Below are 24,828 nucleotides of genomic sequence, written 5' to 3'. Positions count from 1 at the left end.
TAGATGAAGCTTCTCAATGGTCTTCATATGTAGTCTACCTGCAGCTGGGGCTATGTCAAAAAAGATTAGTGCAATCACTGCACAAATGCAAATTAAAAGATACTTCTGACTGCACATGGGATTCCAAGGAGTGAGCAACTGGTTGAGAGTACTCCTGAACTACAAGAAAGCTGACAAAAGTTAGGCACTCCCCTCCCAAGAAAAGGACAGACACCATCCCCACTTAGCTTGCTAGATTCTTCCCCCTCAACAAAGCAGCAGCATCTACATCTCATCAGGACCTTACACAAAACATCCTAATTTAAGTCTCTGTTTCAATCCAGCAATAGAAAAGTGATGACACTATAGTCTGGGCCTAGGCTAAGAGTTGCTTGGCATCCCACAAATCAGTGATGGCACTGCAGTCCAAACTGCCTCTGTTTACCCCCCAGCAGCCTGAGACACACATTGAACAAGGGGGGCTGCCAGAAGAGAATTTTGGAGAATCTCTAAAGAAAGAATCTGCCAGATGGATAAGCAGTTACTCAACATCACTTGCTAGAATTTCAGAAATAAAAACGAAGTCATTCATGAGGAATCCCATTTACCCATGCAATGATCTGCAGTTGAATCAATGGTATCAAAGGATGCTGATGTATGCAGATTATTTTAGCTCCAGCTGACCTGTTACTATACAGATACATATTTATGAGGTTTCATAGCTGACAACATCTACAGCCGTTTGTCTTACCTGTTAACCTTTTTCTTTTTGAAAAAATAAACAAGGAGATGAAGGCCACGCACTGATGCCACATATTCACCCTGTTACAGCAATACAGCAAGTTAGGACTTTGTATTTGATATAGATTCACATTGAAACTGGAGCACAACAAATGAGCCTTTGATCATGTTTCTTAAACAGGTCTGTATCATGAAAAAAACAGTACCAAGCTAGAGACACAAGATGCCATTACCCTAATCAATGACAGTTACTTGCTTGCAATGAGATGTTACTGCTCCACATTTTAATACAGCTAATATAAGCTCATGCAACCTAAAAGATTTTTTAAAAAACTTGCTTTCTCTATAACAACCTCCAAGAAACTACTAAATATTTCCCCCACCTACTGGGACAAGCTTTGCACTGAGTTATAGCCATGCAATCCCAGAGAAGTATGCACAGGTAAAGTAATGTGTGGAATCTCTTGTTATGTGCACATTGTAAGGTTGCATATGAACGGTTGTTTGGGATACTGGCAAAATTCTTTTTTCATACAGAAAAATAGTTTAGTGCTATTCGTTAAAAATCCAAGAATTCCATGAATTTTATACCAGAACCAGGAGCTCTTACTTAATTTTGTCCCAGAACAAACAGATGAAAACACAAATATTGGATTTCCAGTCATAATCCCTCCTATCTTTAGGTAAAATATAAAAAATACTCCTAAGCTTCTGTAGTGCCTGTCCTGCTCTATAAAAGCAAAGGATCCATTAAGGTACACAGGATTTGAAACATGACTAAGAACAGCATCTCCTTACACAACACAACACATCTAGTCCAGGTGACTAGGGAGTACAGTTAAAGCTTATTTCTGTCACTAGTTATTCTCCTGTTGGCACTGAAGAGAGTCGATTCTTTTTTATTTCACATACGAAAAATCAGCTAAGTTCTAACTACATAATATTTACTACCGGTGGCAATGCATAACCTAAGGGAACACCCCTGTCCTCAAATAGCTTCTCTTTTATATTTCAAGCTCACCTTGTAAGCTAGCTGTTTGGGCACCTTTCGCCTGCCCCCCACAAAAGACCTAAACAAAACAGTTTTTTAAAATGTAAATTTATATCTGAGCTGGGAGTAACAAACAGGGAACTCCACAATGTTATTTTTAACATTCATTTTTTTAGAGTACAAATGCACTGTTAGCGCATCTTTTTGTGCATCAGAGTTAAAAAAATTAGGGCAGAAACCAACATTAATTCTTTTGATTTGTGTGTTCCCATTTTCCCCAGAGGGCAGGTGCTCTTTTTGGTATATATTTTAAATTTTAAGAGAGAAGGGATTCAGAGTTATTTAGTTACCTTACTTTTGCTAGTGCTCTGAGACAAATAAAGTTGGTCATCTAATCAGAGCCTTTTGATCTTTACCATCTTACTTTTCCTTTAACACTAAGTCTGAAAGAGCCAAAATTTTGCAAACAGACAAGAAAAATAAGGCAGATAATATTCTGGGTCCAACATGTTGAACACAATTTTCAATTAACATTTACCATACAAAAAAGCCTTCAAGGCCAAAGTGTATTGTATGCCTAGTACAAGAATGGTAATTCTCTTCTTTCTAAAGAAAGGGGCATTTTACTGGATTAAGAGCTTGAAATTCTGCAATTTTCCTTCATTTTTTTCCCTAATGCAATGAAGTTGTGTTGTAGGACATACTTTTGCAACTCATCAGCAATCCTGCTCTTATTATATTTTTATGAAATTATAAAGAATAGATGGTGCTGGATGTCAAATTTGTTGAGGCAAGCTTTCTGAGATCAGTGGTTTGCAATTAAGGGGAAAACTCAGGATTCACACTAGGCTCACATAGCAAGGACACATCCATACAAACATTACTTCTTTGAGTGATCAGATTACTTGGTTAATCATATTTTTTTATATACCAGACTAAACAGAATGTGGTTAATACATTTTATATAAAAGAAAAAACATCTAAAAAGGTAAATATACTTCTCTTCCAAACGCAGTACATTTGGGCGACTGGCCTATATCATCCAAAATCAAAGACAGCTCCTTGGCTTCCACTTCTTGGTCTGGTGTTTTTGGTAGTTTCACAGACACAAGCTGGAACGAATCTAGTCAAATAAAGACTTTGGTTAATAAAATGATTTTGTGGATGTGTTCAAAAGGAGAGAATGTGGGTGCACCTGTTATATATAAAATCCACACTAGCTCCTTTCAGTGTTGTTTTGAATGCATGCTTAAAGATGCATACTTAAGGATGAAGTCCTGACACTTTTATATTTTTGTCTCAGATGTTTCTGTGCCAAACTGCAATACAGACAGATGAGCTCTAGATTTTTCCATAGTGGTTTCCTGTGTAACATAAAGCAGAAACCAAACCAAATTACATAGATTTGTTCTTCCTCTTGTTAAAGAAAATAAAGTATCTGACTTTACTGTAGATAAACAAAGAGTGAGAACTGTGTTATTCTCCAACACTCGGAAGTAGCATTCATAGGAGTATCATACAAGTAAAGTCATATATCATATCTGTTTTCCCAGGCTTTGAATAGTTGAATTCATGCTGATACTAGAACTGGTCCAATTTTTTCCATCATCGTGTTTTTTCAATTTGAAAATGCCCATTTGTAGAAACAAACTTTCTGCAGAAACAGAGCAGAGCAAGGGTCTTCCATATCCCAGGCGAGTTGCTACTGGCTATGCGGGCATGAAAATTTTTGAAGAGTTTAAATTTTGTTCTGATGCAAAACAAAAATAGAAACCTCTAAGTTTTCCACAAAACAAAGTTCTTGTTTTCTTGCAAGCCTTAACTGATACTGGTTATTGAAGAGATGTAGCTTTTAATATAGTAACATGACCTCAGGATACACTTAGCAGTTTAAATATAGGTCAAAAGACTCAAATAATTATGTCTGCCATAACATTAAGTATGTACAGGACAAGTGTCTGGCAGTTTAAGATTAAACTTTGATACACTCAAAATCCAAACAATGAAAATAGTGAATTGCACATTAACAATTACCATAGTTTCAACAAGAAACAAAACGCTAGGTGTACAGCAATACTTATTTTACCTATTTAAAGGACACTTTCAAGATAACTTTTAAAAAACACTTTTCCTACAATATGTAGTTTGCTAATAAGGCTGTAGATTATTAAGAGTGAAAATGTACACAGATTAATTCACTCTCCACCTCCTGTGCTGTTGGTACACTTTTTACATTTCATTCAGTATGGACAGTGAAACCAAACCAGATAGGTTCTGGTCAAGTGCACCAACACAGTATTGTTGTGTTTGGGGTCTACGTTATACCTATGGAAGGGTTAAATAAAACTTTGCATTTCCACAGGATTAATCAGACTTGTAAACCTTTCTTTTGTTCCCCCCCCCCACCCCTGGAACAAAAATTACAAAACAATGTTTGGGCCTAAACTAAGTTATCAGAGTCCCTTTAAACATTCCAGCATACTTAATATCACACTGCAACGAAGTACAAACTGAAGTTAATTATATCGTACCTAAGGATTCTTCATTTTTCTTTGGAATTATAACGAACACTGAATCCTCAGAACCAGCAAGCGTATAGAATGCAAAAAGTTTGTATCCAACAACAAAAGTCTGAAGAAAAAACCAACAAAGTAGTTATGAAATGTGAACTTCAAATTAGCTGGACAGTTGTCAATTATTCTGAGGTTCTCGTACAGTCAGACAGTGAACAATTTACAACCTAGTCAGATTCTTTTTATCATGGCCCTTGTAGCTTTTTAAAAAATGTTTGCTAAAAGCTTGTAGTCGATCATTCTCAATTTGAAGTCAAAAGAAAAAAAGCATTCTTTTGGTTGGTAACCCTATTACAGAACAAAAGACTTATGTCAGTCTGGTTTAGCAGTATTTGTATGGTGTGAAATGCCAAATTTACTGGGAAGGCTAAAGGTAACATCCTACCCTCTGCTATGTGGTGGGGTGGAAGAACTATGTAGGAAGCCTATTCTTCTTCCACCTTCCAAGGCAGGATTTCTCTTCAGCTCAGGAGTAGTAGGATAGAGCTGGCCATCACAGCAGCCCACAGACATCTCCAAGGGGACACATTCAGCACCTACTCTGACATCAATAACTACAACATGTGTTGTAAATGCTACCTTAAACACTCATTGTTCCTGCTCAGATGAATGGCAAAGTACATCTCAGCACCCATCCCACAATACACATCTGTCTGCATCTTTTTACAGCTGCCCTTATTCAAGCTTTGGTCCCAAGGCAGTTTATATGCAGTGGAACAGGAGCCCTCAAACTGTCATCCTTGGATCACAGATAGCTTGTAAAGCCCTTCTTGGCTACCCTCAGAAATAAACATTTTGAGATGTAAGCAGTTGGGGAATTGGAATATTATGAGGAGACGTGGCTCATGAGAGAAGCCATCCCATATGAAGTGGTCTGTAAAATGAAAAAATAAGGTATAATGTCAATTATCTGAAAGTCATCCTCACCCCCAGTGAGACAGGGAAAAGACATGCAAACTCTCTGGGAAGCCAGATAGTCGAAGACAGAGAAAGGAACTGCCTGAGCCAATCAACTAGCTAAAATAAGGAAGGGAGAACAGAAGAGCTACACTGAGCACAAAAAAAATGACAGATATCTTTGTGCATATAACTCTTCCTCCCTCCTTTCTTAAAGGCTACCAATCCTGGGAAAAAGTCTGGATAGCTTCTCTCCAATGCTTCATCTTCACACAATTGTGCAGTAAGTCTCAAGCAACTTCTTGAGGACCTTCTGATAACCATGGTTTTAATGTACTGAATATTTAAGAAGGGACTGCATGCTTAATTAGCAAAGTGTCATCAAAAATGTCACTGCAGGCCCCAGCTAGGGGTCAGCAAATTTTTCCTGCCTTAAGTGAGAGGCCCGCTCAGGGACAAAATACAAACCATATTAACAAACATTGCTTTTGAAACCAGCGTTTATGCTCATCTCCACTAAAAGCTTCAGAGAGCCTGAATTTGGCCCTATATGTTTTGTTCAGCCCTAGTATTCATTTAATTGATGGTCAACAGTGAACAACTCTGGAATCCATGAAAAGTTGTAATAGAAAAAAATATTTACATACTTTAATGAGAATTCCATCTGTGAAGTCCCAGAGTTTAATGGTGCCATCTAGAGAGCAAGAATACAGCTGGAAAGGAAAAATAAAACAAGTTATGAAAAGAACACAAATAGCAAAGCAAAACACTAGGACCAAGATTTTACACAAAATTAGATCCTCAAGTTAGGCTCTTAAATCCATATTTGGTCACCTAAGTGACTGGATTTTTAAAAAGTGTTAAGCACCAAGTTCCACACACTTTTGAGATATGCGGTTTGAGATCATGTGTGTTTCTATTTTGTATATGAACATCATATTAAAGTTACCTAGCATGTGAATGTTTATATACAATTTACAATGCATGTGCAGGGATGACAGATGCACAGAACTTCGGGAAATAGATTCAGTCCCCTTCTACAAGTGGGCCCAGACTTTATGCACAGCAAAGAAAAAGTCAAACTGAACCAACTCAATTTTTCTTCTTCAGATATATATTCTAACTCAAAGTTAAAGCTGAAAATTTAAGTATTCCCCACTCATTTCTCCCAACCCCCACAAGATAAAAATCTCACATTTAGAGGATGCACGGGCAAAACTTAAATTGATGCTATCAGCTGAATTACTGTGTACCCTCAAATTTCTCATTTGATTGCTACAGATAGTGTAATAGGAAGGAAAGGTCAGAATTAACTCAAATATTTAAGGTGCTGTTGATAATGCAAATATATTCCCCATCTTCCATGTTTTGAAAGAGATCACGCACACTCTACAGTTATAGTAGGTAGGTGTCTACATGGGGAGAGGCATGTGTAATGAGGACAAAAGTTATTAGAGTTACCAGTATTTATGCATAAGGGCATAACACGAACACCAGCTGAGATCAGGAATAAGTTTCTCCACAGTGTAGTTGCACATTTGGGTTCACTGTAAGTGCTATGGGCCACGCATTCCTGTGCCAATGCAGAGCCCAACATTTGAGAGGTTGATTAGGTAATCCTTAAAGCCATGTACTGATTACCATACCCCCCTGGGAAATAACTGGGATTTAGCCATGTCTGCTCATACTCCAGACATAAACCTGGCATGTCTCCTGCACCTGGGTATGCCTTATAGCTGTTTTCCCCATATAGCTGGCACAGAGTGGGCCACAAGGCACTGATGAATCAGGTCCTACATGTCCTGCTACTGAAGAGCCTAGTATTGGCAATAGTCAAAGACAGACAAATACTAGATTAAAGGAACCATTGTTGGGTTGTTCCAGTGTAGAATTTTTTGAAGTGACCCGAGACAAAATCTGTCCACCTCTGCTTTTAGAAAAAGCTTCCCACTCAGTAAATTAGAGTAATCTGATGGTTTACAGCAACAAATTCATACACTAATATGGGTAATTGCAATTTCAGTCTAAGTAAACAGAAGCTAGTTCAGTAATTGTTATAAGAAAGAATTATTTCCAGCCGTCTCTCACTTTCCAGCCACCCCAAAAACACATGACTGTGTGTCCTGTACTGCCAAAGTCAAGTACCATTTCCTTAACTAAATCAAGAAAGAACCAACTGCCTAGCTGGAGAGGAATCACAATTACAAAGATTTAACAACCTGCATGTGGTTTTGGGGGTTAAGTTGAATTCCTGTCACCAGGTTTGTGTGACCCTGCAGGATGTGTACACATTCTTCCGTAGCCGTGCTATACACTTTCACATAGTCTCCTGAGGCACATAAAAGGTATCTGAAAAGATGATGAAACAAAAGGTTAATATCACAGGGCGACTGAGAATTCTGGATAAAGATATTACACTTTATGTTTATCAAGAGTAACAACTACTTTGAATCTACAAAGTACTAAACATGAAAAATTTAGGCCAGCATCAAAGAGATGACTCCATATTTGGAACTTTGTTTTCCATTGTTTGTACAGATATACTTACTTCACCATTAAATGTAATGGAAGAATAAACAAGTATATCAGATTTAAACATGCAGTTGCAAAGGCAGGAAAGTTACTTTCATGTATTTTAGTTCTTGCTAAAGGTGCTGCTGGCTTGATCACCTTGAAAAATAAAGGCCTGTATTGATCAGCATAACAAATAAAACATTCATGATGCTACTTACACCTCTCCATACTACATATAAAATATCTATCTCCCCCTTTGATAACATCAGTATCTGCTAAATTTATAGGAAATGCTCTCACTTCTGGCCAAACAATAAAGATCAGCTAATTTTTTCCCAAACCTCAAGTTCCTAAGGCTATGTCTACACTACCGCAGCAAGTCGACCTACGCTGCGCAACTCCAACTATGTGAATAACGTAGCTGGAGTCGACGTACCTTAGGTTGAGTTACCGCAGGCTCTACACCGCGCACAGGTGTGTGTGTGTGTGAGTGTGTGTGTGTGTGAGTGAGTGTGAGTGAGTGTGAGTGAGTGTGTGTGAGTGTGTGTGAGTGTGTGTGAGTGTGTGTGAGTGTGAGAGAGAGAGAGAGAGAGTCAATGGGAGAAACTCTCCCATCAACTTACCTTACTCTTCTCAACGGGGGTAGAGTACAGGGATCAACTGGAGAGCGATCCGCTGTCGATTTGGAGGGTCTTCACTAGACCCGCTAAATCGACCACCGGTGGATCGATCTCAGAGCGTCAATCCAGGCTGTAATGTAGACCTTCCCTAAGACTCAAGCACCTTCTCAGCACTCCTATTTTATAGGTTTTAAAAAAACAACATACCAAAACAAAAATGAGAAATTCCTATAAAGAATTTAAGATAAGTATCAGAGGGAGGGCATTCTTAGGTTCCCTGTGAAACTTCAGCATGCTGCAGCTAACCTACTCTCTAATGGTCCATGAATTTTCCTTTGACATCTTCACTGGTTCCTTAGTTATCTCCAACTCCAATTCAAAATTGCCCTACTGATGTTCAAAGCCATGCATGCCACTCTTCTGTTCATCTACTCTCTGCACACCTTCATGCCACTCTTCACAGTTGCAGAAGACTCTATTTCACTTAGACTGTTCCATCCCTTGCTTCTGAAACAAGTCTATTTTAAATCTACCCTTAGCACCCACCACTCTGTTTTTTTGCAGCCCAGAATACTAACAATTAAGTGTCACGCCATGCTAAAAATAGGAAATTTAGCCAAACAGACAAGTTTAAAACAACATGTGCCTACATGTTTAAGATTATGTTTTGATCTCCAGCCCTTGATTATGGGCTGCCAAAGACAGCATACTCAGCTAAGGAGGGTGAAGAGAAGAATGGTTCTGGAAGGGACAGTCCCACAACTACACTGCAAAATAACTCTGCTTAAATATGGTTATGGACAAAACCTTTTATAACATGGTTTATTCATGTCTGTGTAGAGAGACACACAAAAAAAAATCTCTCCCACCCCCCAGTATATACCCTACTGTAGAATAAATATGAAATTAAAGTTCTTTTAATCTGGTTAAAGAAATGTGCATGTTGTAAAGCAAGACCCTGACTAGCAAGTAGGGCAGAAGGAATGGAGTAGGGAGGATGTCTGGTTCAAAGACTAAATTAATGAGATAAGGGAAAGTTTCTAAAAAAAGGCTCCTGACCAACAGCGGTGACAGCAAATGGTTTTGAATAGGAGAGAAAGAATCTGTTTTAAGAGGCAACATGGACCTCCCCATCCCACATACCAATATTATCTTAAAAGTAAAGCCTAAGTGAACCCAGGTGCAATGAAAAAGCTGTTGGTCAGCAAGAAGGAGGGTAGACATAGGGAGGATAGGCTTGGGGATAAAAAGAAATTGTAAATCTTATCTGGATTAAGACTTGAAATAAGGGTGAAGTGTCTCAAATTGGTATTTAGCTGAAGTCGGTAACTGGCAATGACATCACTTGTTTATTAAAGGGTGTAAAAAGTAAACTTTTAAAGGGTTCACTGCTAATACCTGCCTGACCACGTTGGAGCTAATATGGGTCTAAGCACCCCTGGGTTTAATCTGTTTGTCAGAATTTTGATCAAATGCTTATAAAGGTTTTCTTACTGATTGGATGTAGTAAATTGCTTATTATTTAGGCGTTGGAGGCATGTTTAGAGCTACTGTATAAATATAACTCAGCCTTTTGATTTAATAAAGGAATTTATAGTTAAATTAGTGTCATGACAACATCTTGAATAAATAATAATTTCAACACCTAGTTTAAAGCCTCATCTACACCAGGGTTCGTTTACCCTGGAGAATTAACCTTTGGGTAATTCAAACATCAATATTGAATGCAGGCAATTAATATGTTACAGTGTCCCCACATTCACTCCTATTTCACTTGCAGTTATCCCCACATCCAGATACAGAAATGCATGTTAATTGCTCACTGTGGAAAAGTGGTGAGAGGACTCACTGAAGCGCATGAGCTAGTTTGCTACTGCCTCTTGCCTACACAATACTTTCAGGAACATAACTACAACGTTAAGGGAGGAGTTACTGTACATTCAAAAACAAGGAGAAGTCCTTGTGGCACCTTAGAGACTAACAAATTTATTTGGGCATAAGCGTTCGTGTGCTAAAACCTACTTCATCAGATGGAGTGAAAAATACAGAAAGTGGGTATATATATTGCAGCACATGAAATGAGCCAATTCAATTAAGGTGGAAGTGGCCTATTCTCAACAGTTGACAAGAAGGGGGTGAATACCAAGGGAGGAAAAATTACTTTGGACCCATCCACTCCCAGTCTTTATTTAGACCTAATTTGATGGTGTCCAGTTTGCAAATTAATTCCAGTTCTGCAGTTTCTCGTTGGAGTCTGTTTTTGACTTTTTTTGTTGAATAACTGCCACTTTTAAGTCTGTTATTAAGTGTCCAGGGAGTTTGAAGTGTTCTCCTACTGGTTTTTGAATGTTACAATTATTGATGTCTGATTTGTGTCCATTTATTATTTTGCGTAGAGACTGTCCGGTTTGGACAATGTACATGGCAGAGGGGCATTGCTGGCACATGATGACATATATCACATTGGTAGATGTGCAGGTGAACGCCTCCGTGATGGTGTGGCTGATGTGGTTAGGTCCTATGATGGTGTCCCTTGAATAGATATGCAGACAGAGTTGGCAACAGGGTTTGTTGCATGTATTGCTTGGTTCCTGGGTCAGTGTTTTTGTGGCGTGTAGTTGCTGGTGAGTATTGCTTCAGGTTGGCGGCTGTCTGTAAGCGAGGACTGGCCTGTCTCCCAAGATCTGTGATAGTGAGGGATCGTCCTTCAGGATAGGTTTTAGATCCTTGATGTGCTGGAGAGGTTTTAGTTGGGGGCTGTAGGTGACTGCTAGTGGCATTCTGTTACTTTCTTTGTTGGGCCTGGCCTGTAGTAGGTAACTTCTGGGTACCCTTCTGGCTCTGTCAATCCCTTTCTTCACTTCACGAGGTGGGTACTGTAGTTTTAAGAACGCTGTAGGTGTTTGTCTCTCTCTGAGGGATTGGAGCAGATGCGGTTGTATCTTAGAGCTTGGCTGTAGACAATGGATCGTTTGATGTGGCCTGGATGAAAGCAGGAGGCATGTAGGTATGTATAGCGGTCAGTAGGTTTCCGGTATAGGGTGGTGTTTATGTGACCATTGCTTATTTGCACTGTACTGTCCATTGGCCTTGTTAGCACTACAAAAGTAATTTTCCTCCTTTGATAGTCACCCCTTCTTGTCAACTGTTGAGAATAGGCCATTTCCACCTTAATTGAATTAGCCTCGTTAGCACTGACCCCCCCACTTGGTAAGGCAACTCCCATCTTTTCATGTGCTGTAATATATATACCTGCTTTCTGTATTTTTCACTCAGTGCATCTGATGAAGTGGGTTTTAGACCACGAAAGCGTATGCCCAAATAAATTTGTTAGTCTCTAAGGTGCCGCAAAGACTCATCCTTGTTTTTGCTGATACAGACTAACATGACTACCACTTTGAAATCTGTACATTCAAAGTTATCCACACACTATTTATGCACCACTCATCTTGAGCCATGTCAAGCCATGCACCAACAAGCCACCTCCAGTTTTTCACCAATAATGGGAGGATTTAATTACTTTCTACCCCCCTCAGTCTAATGCTTTACCTTGATGTGCTATTTTGGAGTATCTTTCCCTACTAACTTTTACAAGTGCTTTGAAAGTCTCTGACTGCAAGTACTAGACAAGTGCAAGGTACTGCTATATGTCCCCTGCTATCCCTTCCCAGGGCCCCCTGATTCACTCCTACATCTCTTAGGTAGCCAAGCCAGCTGCACCCCTCCTAGTTCCTGCTCATCTTTCCCTTCCCATCACATACGCTGAGGATGGAGAAGGTGACCAGCCGGTGGCTGAGTTGCCATCTGAGAAATTTCAGCATTTCAAAATTTGGCTTTATTACCAACCAGCCTGAATCCCACATGTTGGAAATTTCTCATAAGAACTTGGCCCGAAAAACCCTGGCACGGCGGGGCTGCCCGGAGCTAAGGACCCCCAGCCTGGCTCCCACGCCCGAGGCACCGGCAGGGCAGGTCCCCGCTGGGGTTTGGTGGCGGCTCCTCGAACCCGACTCGTGCTCCCGAGTTGTGGGCTGTTCGAGTTGCGCTAAGGGCCGGCCCGTGTTCGGCCGGGGCCGCGCTGCGCTGACGGAGCAGCAGGCTCCGCGCCCACAGCGCTAGTACCGGCCCGGGGAGCCGCGTTCGCAGCCCCTGGTGAGCCCCCCGCCCCGCCTGCGGCCGTTACACGCGCTGGCTCCGCAGGGCCAGCGGGGCTCACCGACGGGTCCTGGGCCGTGTCGCGCCCCCGATCCCCGCGCAACACCCCCCTCCGATTCGCCCCCCCTCACTTGGCATCGGCGGAGAACGCCGCTCTGGCGCCGCTCAACTTGCTACCGCCGCAGCGCACCACGCGGAGCGGCTGCTGCGCCACCATCTTCCCGCTGCGAAACCTTCCACCTTCGACCTCTCACCCTTACCCCGCATCGCGTAGCCTTTAGGGCACTTCCGCCCTTAGTTTACATGGGGACAGGAAACTCGCCGTGAGGTCACACGGGAGCGCCGTCGGCTGGCGCGCACCACGCTTCGCTCCGCCCCTTACTGGAGGAAGACTGCAGAGGAAACCGGAAACTGTAGGATGCGCATGCGCAGAGCTTTTCTTGCGGTTCCCGCAGTCGTTCTAGGCCGGAGTCGGCATTTGTGGGTGACGTCACTAACGCGCGCCAGAGTCAGGCCGCAGAGGCCGGCGCCTGGGGAGGTGAGCGAGAGGCGGGGCCTGCAGGCGGGGAAGTGGGGTGAGCATGCAGGTCTCGTGCCGCTGCCGTCCAGCAGCTCGCGTCAGGACGCAGTCAGGGCGAGCAATGAGAGCCTTGGCTGCTGCCCCGGCGCGCCTGTTGTTCCTATGGTAACTATGTGGCACCCCTCAGCCACATAGTTATACTGACTTAATCCCGGTGTAGACAACGCTAGGTCAAAGGGCTCCCGGTGGACATAGCTACCTCCTCTTGGGGAGGTGGTGTACCTCCAGTGCCATGGGAGAAGCTCTCCCAGTGTAGGTAGTATCTTCACTAGTGCTCTAGTGGCGCAGCTCCAGACAAACCCTTATACAGGTCTCCAATGTCTGCATTGCTTGTCTTTTGCCGAGATGTTTCTGATAACAGGAGAGCAAGGCAGCTTTGTCTCAGGTAGTATCGGCTGCTATCCAACTGCACACAGCAATGTTCAACAGTATCTTAGCACAGGAAGTGAAGAATAGTATTGTATCCACTTGAAATGCTAGGGAATCCTCGATAGGGAAACTCTAGATAGGAAGGTTGAAATTATATTAGAATCTGATTAATTGGAACCACCCCAATTGGATTGGTTGGAGAGGCTTTCATCTTGGTTAAGCAGAATTGTCAGTCAACAGCTGCACCTTTGGACTTCAGCACTGACCCCAAAGCATTGGGCTATACTTATATAGCTCTCATCCAGATAGGGAACTTAGGTATAGAGAAATTGAATGATTTGTCCATCATCACACAGGAAGTGTGTTGCGGAACCAACAATTGAATTAAAATCTTCTGAGTTCCAGTCCAGTGCCTTAAACAAGAGATAGCCTTGTCCTCTTTAAGCAGCAATGTCAGTGTCAACGGACTTAGTGCTTCCTAGAATATATTCTATAACTGTACCCTAATTGAAATTTAGTTTGAATGCTAAGCTAACACCTCTGCTTTTGAAGAAAAATGTCATGATATTTTACATTTCCATGTAGCGTTAGGACCGCAGAGAAACCAAACCAAAACACAGTGCTTCCATTTCCCTCAATGTTAGGTTAATACATTCATCAAAATTTAGTGCAGAGTTACTAGAAAAAATGCTGTCCTTGTAGTACATGTCTGTCTCATCTTACGCGGGGGTTCCGTTCCACAGTTAGCGCGTAAAGCGAAAACTGCGTATAGCCAAAACCCCATTGAGTTCAATGGCGGGCGAAATCGCCCACACTACAGGTATAGTATTAAAACAGTTGTTTTTCTCTTTCTTTTTGTTTTTGCTGACCGCGTAAAGTTGAAATCGCGCATGTTAAATGCACGTAAGATGTGACAGACCTGTATTTGTTTTCTGAGACCATGTCTACACTAGAAACTTACCAGTTTAGCAATATCAGTTAAGGGTGTAATGTGTTTTTTTATGACATTTCTATACTGGCAAAAGCCCTAGTGTAAATGCAGTTATACCAACATAAACATGCTTTTGCTGGTATAGCTTTTTTGCTTACCGAACAATATAAACTATATCTGTGAAAGCACTTTTTTACCAGTATAATCTGTGTGCATGCTAGCAGTGATTTGCCAGTATAGCAATACCAGCAAAACTTTTAAGTGTAGACTAGGCCTCACATCAAGGTTTTAGCTGGGACCAGGGTAGTTGAAGATCTGTAAAGACTGCTGCCCAACCTGGAAAAATGTTATATGTATATATGCTTTGTAGCTGAAAAGCTTGATCTTTTTATTTACGAGCTGTTTTGGTCTGTATATTGAATGAAATAAAAATAATTTAGTTTCTTCACAAAAATTCAGAGAATATTTAGACTCTTTTTCCCCGTGTCTATTAAGCAATCAGTTCTTTCAGATTCACTCAAGTCCTTCTATTTAAGGTATTTATGTGGACCCCATCTCCATAGTATCTGAGCACCTCACAATGCCAGTGAGGTAGGGAAGTGATGTTATCCCCATTTTACATGTTGGGGATCTGAGGCACAGGGAGACAGTCACTTTTCCAGGGTCATACAGGACGTCTTATAAAACTCCTATATATTCTATCCCCATATGATTTTGGTAGTTATTTCTGATATTCTGTACTATTTTAACTCCATATATGCAATTTTATTCCAATTTTCCCCTAAGAAATTTAACCATATACACTATACATGTCTCTGATGGAGTGAGCCACCTGCTGAGTTTCTAGCATTTTTTAAAATGAATGTTCTGTTTCTGCACAGCCTGTTGCTTGCGTTTTAGTCTTGTGGTACTTGCAGATAATGCAAAATCCCAATTAAAGCTTTTACATTGAAAGTTTTGTTGCTCTGTCCTTATAGCAATGGTGCTTCAGGGATTGTCTGCATGGGGAGGGAAATTTACTGGCATAACTGTTCTGGTATAAACTCCCTGTGTGGACACTCTCATAAGAGTGTCCACACGGGAATTATACTTGTAATTATACCAATATAATGATAGCGGTAAATTTCCCCGAATAGACAAGCCCTCAGGAAAAATGATTCTATAACTCAGATCTGCTTGCCATGTTGCCATATGATATTCTTTGTAATTCAGTTGGGTGAAATTTGCTAAATGAAGAAAGCTGCTCAGACCTTTTTCCTTTTTGAATGTTAGCTGGTGATTTAAAAATGTTCAAACCCTCCGGAGACTTTTTTTTATAATTTCATTAGGATCTAGATTTAGACGCATCCTAGGTGAATACATGGGGGACCAATGAAAGGATTACTGCTTACCAAACACTTTATTAACAAAGGAATGTTTAATTAAATATACAAAAAGTAACAAGATCCTTGCACGCTTCATGCTGAATTTTGTGATCATTTGAAATGTAATTCAGGAAATTTAATTGCACTGTCAGTGTTTTGTCTCAAATACAATGCTATTAGAAAGTTTTCTACTCATGTTTCAGGTATACAGTATTTATGTTTGGATATATTAATAAAAGTCTAGAACATCTGATGTCCTAAAACAATATTTCTGTTTTATGTTTTGGAAGATGTGTAAAGGTGGAAGACATTAATCCACATCTGTGTAAATCAGGCGAGTAGAGTACAGACATGGCAGAACATAAGAACGGCCATCATGGGTCAGACAAAAGGTCCATCTAGCCCAGTATCCTGTCTTCTGACAGTGGCCAATGCCAGGTGCCCCAGAGGGAATGAACAGAATAAGTAATCATCAAGTGATCCATCCCCTGGTTCCATTCCCAGCTTCTGGCAAGCAGAGGCTAGGGACACCATCCCTGCCCATCCTGGCTAATAGCCATTAATGGACCTATCCTCCATGAACTTATCTAGTTCTTTTTTGGACCCTGTTATAGTCTTGACCTTCACAACATCCTCTGGCAAGGAGTTCCACGGGTTGACTGTGTGTTGTGTGAAAAAATACTTCCTTTTGTTTGTTTTAAACCTGCTGCCTATTAATTTCATTTGGTGACCCCTAGTTCTTGTGTTATGAGAAGGAGTAAATAACACTTTATTTACTTTCTCCACACCAGTCATGATTTTATAGACCTCTATCATATTCCCCTTTAGTCTTTTCTTTTCCAAGCTGAAAAGCCCCAGTCTTATTAATCGCTCCTCTTATGGAAGCCGTTCCAGACCCCTAATCATTCATTTTCTGAACCTTTTTCAGTTCCAATATCTTTTTTGAGAGGGGGCAACCACATCTGCATGCAGTATTCAAGATGTGGCATACCCTGGATTTATATAGAACCTTCGGTTGTGTACCCTACACGGCTCTCTACGTGTCCCAGCAATGCCTCCCCTGTGCAGAGAAAGGCTCCCGCAGTGGGGGAATGCTCTGGCATGTGGGAGGCAATGGGGAAAGACTCCAGTAGCTCCCCACTGCTGGAGCCTTTCCCTGTTGCAGTGAAAGACTGGCTGGGGGAGGCAGCTGGGAAAGGCTCTGGCAGCTCCCTGCTCCTGGAGCTTTCCCTGCTGTAATGAAAGGCTCTGCTGGGGGGGGGGAGGCAGTGACTGGGGAAAGGCTTTTGCTGCCTCCCCCTTGCCAGAGTCATTCCCCTATGAGAATGCCCTGTGGTCTACCTTTTTGATAGCATCATGGTGCCATCTGGTAGTCTACTTAAATGCTTTGATCACTCACGCTAATGTCACCTCATGGAAGAAAGGTTGAACCAATTGAAAGTTGAGTATTTTGATTAGCCAGAATCTTCTAGAATAAACATCACATTATGCATATCCTTATTTGTGTACAAGGCCATCAGTGTAAATGGTGGTTTACAGAGCTCATTAAACAAGATACAGTCCCTACCCCAAAGAGTTTACATTATAAACTGACAAGACAAACCTACAGAAATTAACTCGAACTGGAATGAGGGAGGGAGAAGAGGGTTCACAGTCATTTAAACCTTCTCCCCCAGCACCCAGAGCGGTTTCAAGAGTTGGCCTGCTGCCTACTTAGCATAAGTGCTCTTAAAAATGACCTTTTTATTTCATAGTTGCTATGTGTTTGTTTTATTTAATTTAATTTTTTCTGTTGTAATGGTTCAGTCTTGAATAATCATCATATTTAAATACTAACCTAATATTGCTAAACAAGGTAATAATTCTTTCATTTTTTCAGAAATTCATTTCATTGTTTTGTGTTTTTCTGAGTTAAAATAATTCAAGTAACTTGTGGGTTTTTTTTTTTTTGTAATTAGGCATAAGTATCTAAGGCTATGCCTACTGGAAACCATGCTGTCTTACTTCTGTTACTCTTCTAATAAATTAGTGCTGTCAAATATTTGACCATTTTTGACATCATTTGACTGGTCAACTGAACAATTATTTTTGGACAATTCAAATGCTCAAATCTGGGAGTGACTCAGATTTCACCCTGTCCATATTTTCCGAGATTATTTTATTTTATTAACAAACCAAACTAATAATAGTACAAATTAAAGGTCTGATCTGCAAACCTACTCATGTAGTAATCTGAGTAAGTGAGTCTATCCTACATAGGCAAACAAAGGATTAACAAACATCTGAGATCATTATTAGCCCATATTGCTGCACCTAATCAGACTTCATTTGTTATTAGACCCAAGACAGAGATCCAGAAGAGAGAAGGTAGATAGTTCCCTCTCTCTTGGAAGGGAAGTGACTATTTGGGAGAAGGCAGATTGAAGAAGGCCACAGGGATAGAATTAACACCTGTACTGGTGGCAAGGTACAGAGAGGCAGTCTTGAGGGGTCAGTATTCCAGCAGAGAAAGAAGGAGCTGGGAGGACCTAGGGAGAAGACAGAGGTGAGACTACAAGTGGCTAGGAGGTAGGAAGTGGCTCAGGGAAAGGCTGTGCACGAAGGAGCAGACCTAGCTGCTTAATACAGGGTCTCTGGGCTGGGGACCAGAGGAGAGGGTGGGCCTGGGTTTCCTTAACAGCCCTGAGGAAGGGGCTGTCACACTGTCTTGAGTGGCTCATGAGCGAGAATACCAACCTCAGGGCAAACTGTTAACAGCAGGGCACACACCCCAAAATAGTTGTGAGTTCTCTACTTAGATTTCACCAACGAAGTAACAAGTGTAAACTCCTCAGTACACAGCCAGAGTGGGGTGGAAGATTGAGCTTAAAGAACAGGCTGAGGGAGCAAAAAGATCTTTTGTGTTGAGACGTTTCTGGACTTTTTGTTGTAAGGGGTGGAGTTAAAATGTGACCTGATGGGAGAGCCAAGTTACGAGAAGAAAGTCCACTGCAGGATCTGAGTGACTATTGGCAGGGGGTGCAAGAGTGGAAAGAGTTGCTGCACCATGAGGGGGGACGGCAGCAGTGAGACCAAGCAAGGTTTTGCAGAATCAGGGCTGAATGCAGGGATCTACAGTCGGCTTTTTGTGCAAGATTTTATTTTAAACATTAATCTAAAATGTACATCATCTTGGCTGCAGAATTGTAATTGCAGTGAAATGTGCTGTGTAGACAGGGTTTTTATCTGTCTTTAATTACTTGGAGCCAGAATCTGCCTTTTAGAAGTAAAAATATTTAAGTGAAAAATTTGTATGGCTCTTCATGCATTATATGGGCAGCTAACCTACTGTGTACAGCTGTAGCAGTGGTTTGGAAATCCATCCTTCAAAAACATATGGTCAGTATTCTATATGTAGCTTACCCTGTCTCTTGTTAGTTCAAGATCTGGCTTTAAAACACCCAACAGCTTCGCAAGTCATGTCCTTACTTGAAAGTACATAGTCTATCCTAATTGTCATTTATGGAAGTCATTTATGTTTGTGCAGAAAGGCCAGTGTACAAAAGCTGACTTGAGTTTGCTTCATGGTAAACCATCCAATATTGTATTTATCCCAAACTGTCATTCATCATAAATATGGTAAGAAATGTAAAAGATCCTCTGGCAGTGCAACAGTAGAAGCAAAACAATGCTGTGTACATAGGGTTATAATTAGGACCCTACCAAATTCACAGTCTATTTTCATCAATTTCATGGTCATAGGATGTTAAAAATCGTCAATTTCACAGTTTCAGATATTTACATTTGAAATTTCAAGGTGTTATAACCATGGGGTCCTGACCCAAAAGTCTGTGTGTGTGTGTGTGTGGGGGGGTGTTAAAAAGGTATTGTAGGGGGGTCACAGTATTGCCACCCTGACTTCTGAGCTGCTGCTGATGGAGGTGCTGCCTTCAGAGCTGGGCAACTGGAGTGCAATGTGAAGCACAGATGTGAGGGTTGCACGGTATGGGGGGTTCACTTTTGGCAGGGACAGGGCTGGCCTTATGGGTGGGCGACCACCCAGGATGCTGTGGTCAGGGGGGCGCTGTGGTCTCCCCCAACACAGCCAGCCCAAGATCCCTTTAACCCCTGAGTGCTGGGCCTAGAGCCAGGGAGAGAGAGGCTGGGACAAGAGTGCTGGAACCTTTGTAGAAGTGGGGAGCCACCAGTGCTGGAACTGAGGGGAAGGGGGCCATGCCCCCCACTTTTTAACATGGGTGTAGTTTTGGGGAGCAGAGGCAGCATTGTCCCCCCAAACTGCAAACCTCGGGCAGGCGCAGAGCTGTGCTGGCAGGGGCTGTGCTTCATGGCAGGGGAACTGTGGCTTGCAGTTTGGGGTGGCAGTGTCACCCTCTGCCCCCCAAACAATGCCCATGTTAAAACGTGTGGGGCGTGACCCGCTGGTCTCCCTGGTTCTGGTGCCATTGGCTGGGACGTCCCAGATGGGGGCTCCTACTAGCAGCGGCTGCTCCCTATACACCTGGGAGCGATGGGGGCAGAAAACGGGGCAGGGTGTGTAGCTTCCTGCAGCTGTGGGGAGGTTTCTGGAGGTGGGTCTGACCCGGCTCCAGCAGCAGCCCCTGCAACAGCGCCTGCAAGAGAAGAGCCCCCAGTCCTGCCAAGACTAGGAGCTGGAGCCCAGAGCATGGTAGGAGCTCTGGCTGGGGCGTCACCAGCCCTGCCCCACCCTGACAGATCTCATGGGGGAGACCATGGTCCATGATGCATTTTTCCTGGCTGTGAATTTGATAGGGCCCTACACAATTGAGTGTGTGACTTGGAATTAGGATATAATTTACAGTGACTGAATTTTAGATTCCTGCCCCTTTATATGTTAGAGCTATAGGGTTCTAGCACAGTTCAGCTATGTAGTTAGGCTTCTGTGTATGCTATCAAAGCGTTCCTGTGACATGCTTATAATTGCCCTACAGACAGGTTCGTAAACATTTAAAATAAGGGTTAATTTGGTGACAGCAAATCATGTGTTATTTTTCCCTCTGTAGAGAGATCCACACCATTGCACAGAGTAGTTTGGAGAGGGGCTTGCAGTCACCCAACAGTCTCCCTACCCCGGTAGGTCCTCCCAGTGACTACTGCCTCTGTGTACTTGTTCAGAGGATGAGTAGGCAGGAACTGTAGTGGGAGAGGTGGCACATAGGTTGGGAGCATGAGGTGTGGAGGGGATTCCGGTCTGGGGGAAGTATAATGAGAGCCTGGACTAGAATCTGGAAATCCTGACGCCCAATCTCACCTGCCTTGACAACTGAACTACATTTCCCTTCTAGGTTTGGGCCCAGGGCCCAGGACTCCTGGCTGATTCCAAGTCCTCTGATCTAACCGCTACATCATGCTGCTGTCTTGCTGGTGAATGTTTCTATATTAGTGAGGGGTGGGGGAAATAACATTTTGTGGGGCTGGTGACCTGACACCTGAGAAAACAGATTTGAAAGGAGGAACAATACCTTGGTTCTTCCATGATACTGGGCATCACTAGTGTCTAGGGCAGGACTCTGGCCATTGCCTTTGCTAGGAGTAGAGCCTTGCTGGGCTTCTCTGTTGTCCCCTGGTTGTTAGCATAGTATGGGCCATTGTCAGGACCCTGACCTGCTTCCTCCTGTCTGATTTTCTTTTTGAAAGAGATCTTCTGTGGGGCTCTCTGCATCCAAGTGTCTTTGTTCTCCATCAGTTCCTGAGTGTTGTTGCTAGGAGCAGTGTAGTTTTGGCTCTTTCTGCACTCTCACTTCTGTGTCATTGTGTGTGTCTTGGCCTAAAAATCAATCTGCATGATTTCAGTGTAGTCAGGGAGTGGGAGCACTGACCACAGCAGCTGAAGGGCATTCACTTTCACAAACACAAATGTTTGGAAATTGAGAAATCTCTTGAGCAAGAGGAATGGCAGGAGGTATGCAAATGTATAGTCGGGGAGAAGGCTGGGGACTCTGCCAAGCCAGGCTTAGGGATGAGCCAATTGGATAGCTACACAGAAGCCTGTGTTTCTGGAGGTTCTGCTTTTTACCCCCTCTTGGAAAGCATCTAAGAGTTTACTCACCCAGTGATCCGCTACACCCATCTCCCAGTGAATTATGGAATCCCAGTTCTCAGCCAGTTGCCATATCCCTCCCTACTCCTACCTTCTACCTGGAGAAACTCGTCTGATGCCCAATAATGACAACACTGCAACTCCCCCACCAGTTGCTAAAACCTTTCTACATCACTCGTCAGCTGTAAGCACCCTGACTTGCTTAAACATCATTCCCTCCTGGTCTCAGATATTCTGGCCCCAAGTCTCACCTCACACAGAGCTACTTAAATCCTACTAGACTCCGGTTCCTCTGAGGAGATGAATGGACGTGGAATAGACAATGTTTCTTCATTCTGAGCCTGGGACAAAGAACTGAGGGTAATAGACATCTGGGTCTGGCAGGAGGGATGCTACTAAATGACGTACGGTTGGGGTTGAAGAGGAAAGAGAAGGGCAGCAACAAAGCAGGAGGATCTGATGCTATCAGCAGAGTTTAAGAGCATGAAGATGGGGCTTATATTAATACACTAAGGGCTGTGTGAGAGAGAGAGTGGGGAGAATGAGGAGTCCACACATAACTAATAGTAGGATTTATTGAGTTATAGACTTCTGTCCCTATAGGAACTTTATTGATAGATAGTGCTGGCCTATGGAAATCACAGCACTCAATGCCCCATTCTGATCCTGTGGCAGAGGTATCTCCTGATACAATCAAAGGAATCCTAATTTAAACTAAGATTCCAAGAGACAAGGGAATGGGATAGAAGGCCTTTCACCATTACTGAACTGGACCCAGGTTGGTTGCCACAGGGTCTTTCCTCTCTGAGGTCTGTTTGGGTCCTGTGTGAAACAAACTGATGGGTCTTGGTACAGTTCCTATTGGAAAGGTCCACATCACATAATCCCCCATCAATCCTCTCTTTCATTCCTGGAAGGCTCTCCCTGAACGTAGGAGCTGGAATGAGCTAGCCTGTGGCTGTATTAGAGACAGGGCCGGCTCCAGGCACCAGCTTACCAAGCATGTGCTTGGGGCGGCCACTTCGGAGAGGGGCGGCACATCCAGCTGTTCGGCGGCAATTCGGCGGACGGTACCTCACTCCTGCTCAGAGAGAAGGACCTCCCGCCGAATTGCCACCGCAGATCGCGGTCTTTTTTTTATTTTTTTGTTTGGCTGCTTGGGGCGGCCAAAACCCTGAAGCCGTCCCTGACCAGATATAAGGTCTGTAGATGAACTGGGAAGAGTTTCCCCTATAATATAACCTAGATGGTCTCTGGGGTTCCAGGTGAAGCTTCTGCAGCAGAGAAGGTGCAGGAGCTGCTGCTAGTGCAGAACCATCTTAGGGATATCAAGGTGAAGAAGGAGGTGAGTGAAAGATAAGAGAAAACAGGGACCCAAATACCAGCAAAGATAGAGGGGAGGGCACGAAGTGGGAGAGTGGTGCAGGAGAAAGAGGAGAAAAAAAGACCCCTGGGAATCCAAACAATAGCCAGCTGAAAGAGGGACGGGATGTAGATCAGGGAGTATCTGGATCCCAAAGACCCAAATATTAGGATCCAAAAGCACTTTACAGATCTTCTGAGGTAGGTCCTCAGTATTGTCACACTTTACTAGTGGGAAAATTGAGGCACAGGGAGGCAATATCCAAAATCACAGACACGTCTGTGGCAGAGTCAGGAATGTATTCCCAGAGTTCTGATTCCCAGTCCACATACTCTGACCAGCAGCTCAGGAATATAATGACAGAGACATATGAGGAAGGGGCCAGAGGAACCAAAGATCCCAAGTACAAGCAGATAAAGTGTGTGTGTATGTGTGTGTGTGAAAGAGAGAGGGTTGGGCACCAAGAGGGTGAGTGCTGGTATAAGATGGGGAAATGAAGATTCTGGCCAGCCCAAAATAGCAGCAAGTGAAACAAGGGTGGGTTAGCAGATCCCAGGAACTTAAATACTGGGATCTCAAGAACATTATAAGCATTATAAGGTAGGTTCCCAATATCTGTTTTATTAGTGAGGAAACCGAGGCACAGAGTAGTGAAATCCAAGGTCATATCCCACACCTGTGGCAGTCAAGAAACTCTCTCAGGAGTTTGACTTCCTTATGCTGACAACTAGATCTCATATCCCTTCAAGAGCCAACAATAGATTCCAGCAGTCCTGAGTTCCAGTCTCCCTGGTTCAAATATGTTCCTTCTCCCTCCGAGGGACAAGAAATTAAACCAGATGTCCTGGCTTCCCTGTTCTAAGCTCTACATAAGAGCATAAGAAGGGCCATCCTGGGTCAGACCAATGGTCTGTGTAGCCAGTATCCTATCTCTGACAGTGACTGGTGCCAAATGCTTCTGGCAGTCAGATGTTTAGGGACACCTGGAGCATGGGGTTGTGTCCTTGACCATCTTGGCTAATAACTATTGATGGAGCTGTCCTTCACGAACTTATCTCATTCTTTTTTTAACCCATTTCTACTTTTGGCCTTCACAACATATCATGGCAGCAAATTTCACAGGTTGACTGTGCGTTCTGTGAAGAAGTTTGCTTTAAACCTTTCTTTTGTTTGCTTTAAACCTGCTGCCTAGCTCTTGTGTTACATGAAGGGACAAATAACATTTCCCTATTCACTTTCTCCACATCATTTGTGATTTTGTAAACCTCTGTCACTGCCTTCTCGGTCATCTCTTTTCTAAATTGAACAGTCCCAGTCTTTTTAATCTCTCCTCATTTGGAAGTTGTTCCATTCCCCATATAATTTTTGTTGCCTTTCTCTGCACCTTTTCTAATTCCAAATCACATTGTATCCAGAGGCAGGAATAAAACCCAAACCACATCCTCATTGCCTTCCCGCAGTATTCTAGGAATTTGTCCCATTCCATGTCTGATAGAGCTGAACTCTCCCTTCATTCGGATTAGGCAATATTGGTTCCTTTGGCGCAGGGAAATTGTTTTTTTTCCTCTCTCTCTTGGAAAGCTGTCAGAACGATCCTCCCAAGCACACACAGCTGGAGTCAGATGAGGAGGAGGAGGAGAAGTGGATAGAACAAATCCAGGTAGAGGGCCAGTCCCTTCTAGACTAAGTGATA

At 42.8% G+C, this 24,828-nt stretch overlaps 1 protein-coding gene and 1 long non-coding RNA gene across 5 annotated transcripts in view; one reads left to right on the top strand and one right to left on the bottom strand.

Moving 5' to 3' along the window:
• Positions 1–12,895, bottom strand: part of WDR75 (WD repeat domain 75) — a 35,901-nt gene extending 23,006 nt beyond the window's left edge. For 2 of the 4 annotated variants that reach the window (XM_042842420.2, XM_065561997.1), the window contains exons 1-6: positions 12,731–12,895; positions 7,401–7,530; positions 5,829–5,894; positions 4,243–4,342; positions 2,710–2,834; positions 731–801 (exon numbers count right to left, since the gene is read on the bottom strand). In XM_042842420.2, the coding sequence (XP_042698354.2) occupies positions 731–801; positions 2,710–2,834; positions 4,243–4,342; positions 5,829–5,894; positions 7,401–7,406 (368 nt within the window). In that variant the 5' untranslated portion in view covers positions 7,407–7,530; positions 12,731–12,895. Of the gene's footprint in view, positions 1–730; positions 802–2,709; positions 2,835–4,242; positions 4,343–5,828; positions 5,895–7,400; positions 7,531–12,601 lie in introns of all 4 variants that reach the window. The other 2 variants (XM_005308040.5, XM_042842421.2) reach the window with 2 other exon arrangements.
• The window catches only part of LOC122172385 (uncharacterized), an 88,403-nt gene continuing 76,383 nt past the window's right edge, over positions 12,809–24,828 (top strand). The window contains exon 1 of the long non-coding RNA XR_006172666.2: positions 12,809–13,008. This is a non-coding gene — a long non-coding RNA (uncharacterized LOC122172385). The remainder of the gene's footprint in view (positions 13,009–24,828) is intronic.

This window comes from Chrysemys picta, chromosome 11, assembly GCF_011386835.1.
Source record: "Chrysemys picta bellii isolate R12L10 chromosome 11, ASM1138683v2, whole genome shotgun sequence".
In the NCBI taxonomy this organism is placed as follows: Eukaryota; Metazoa; Chordata; order Testudines; family Emydidae; genus Chrysemys; species Chrysemys picta.
The sequence above is the reverse complement of the archived record's forward strand: the minus strand, read 5'-3'. Positions and strand labels throughout refer to the sequence as shown.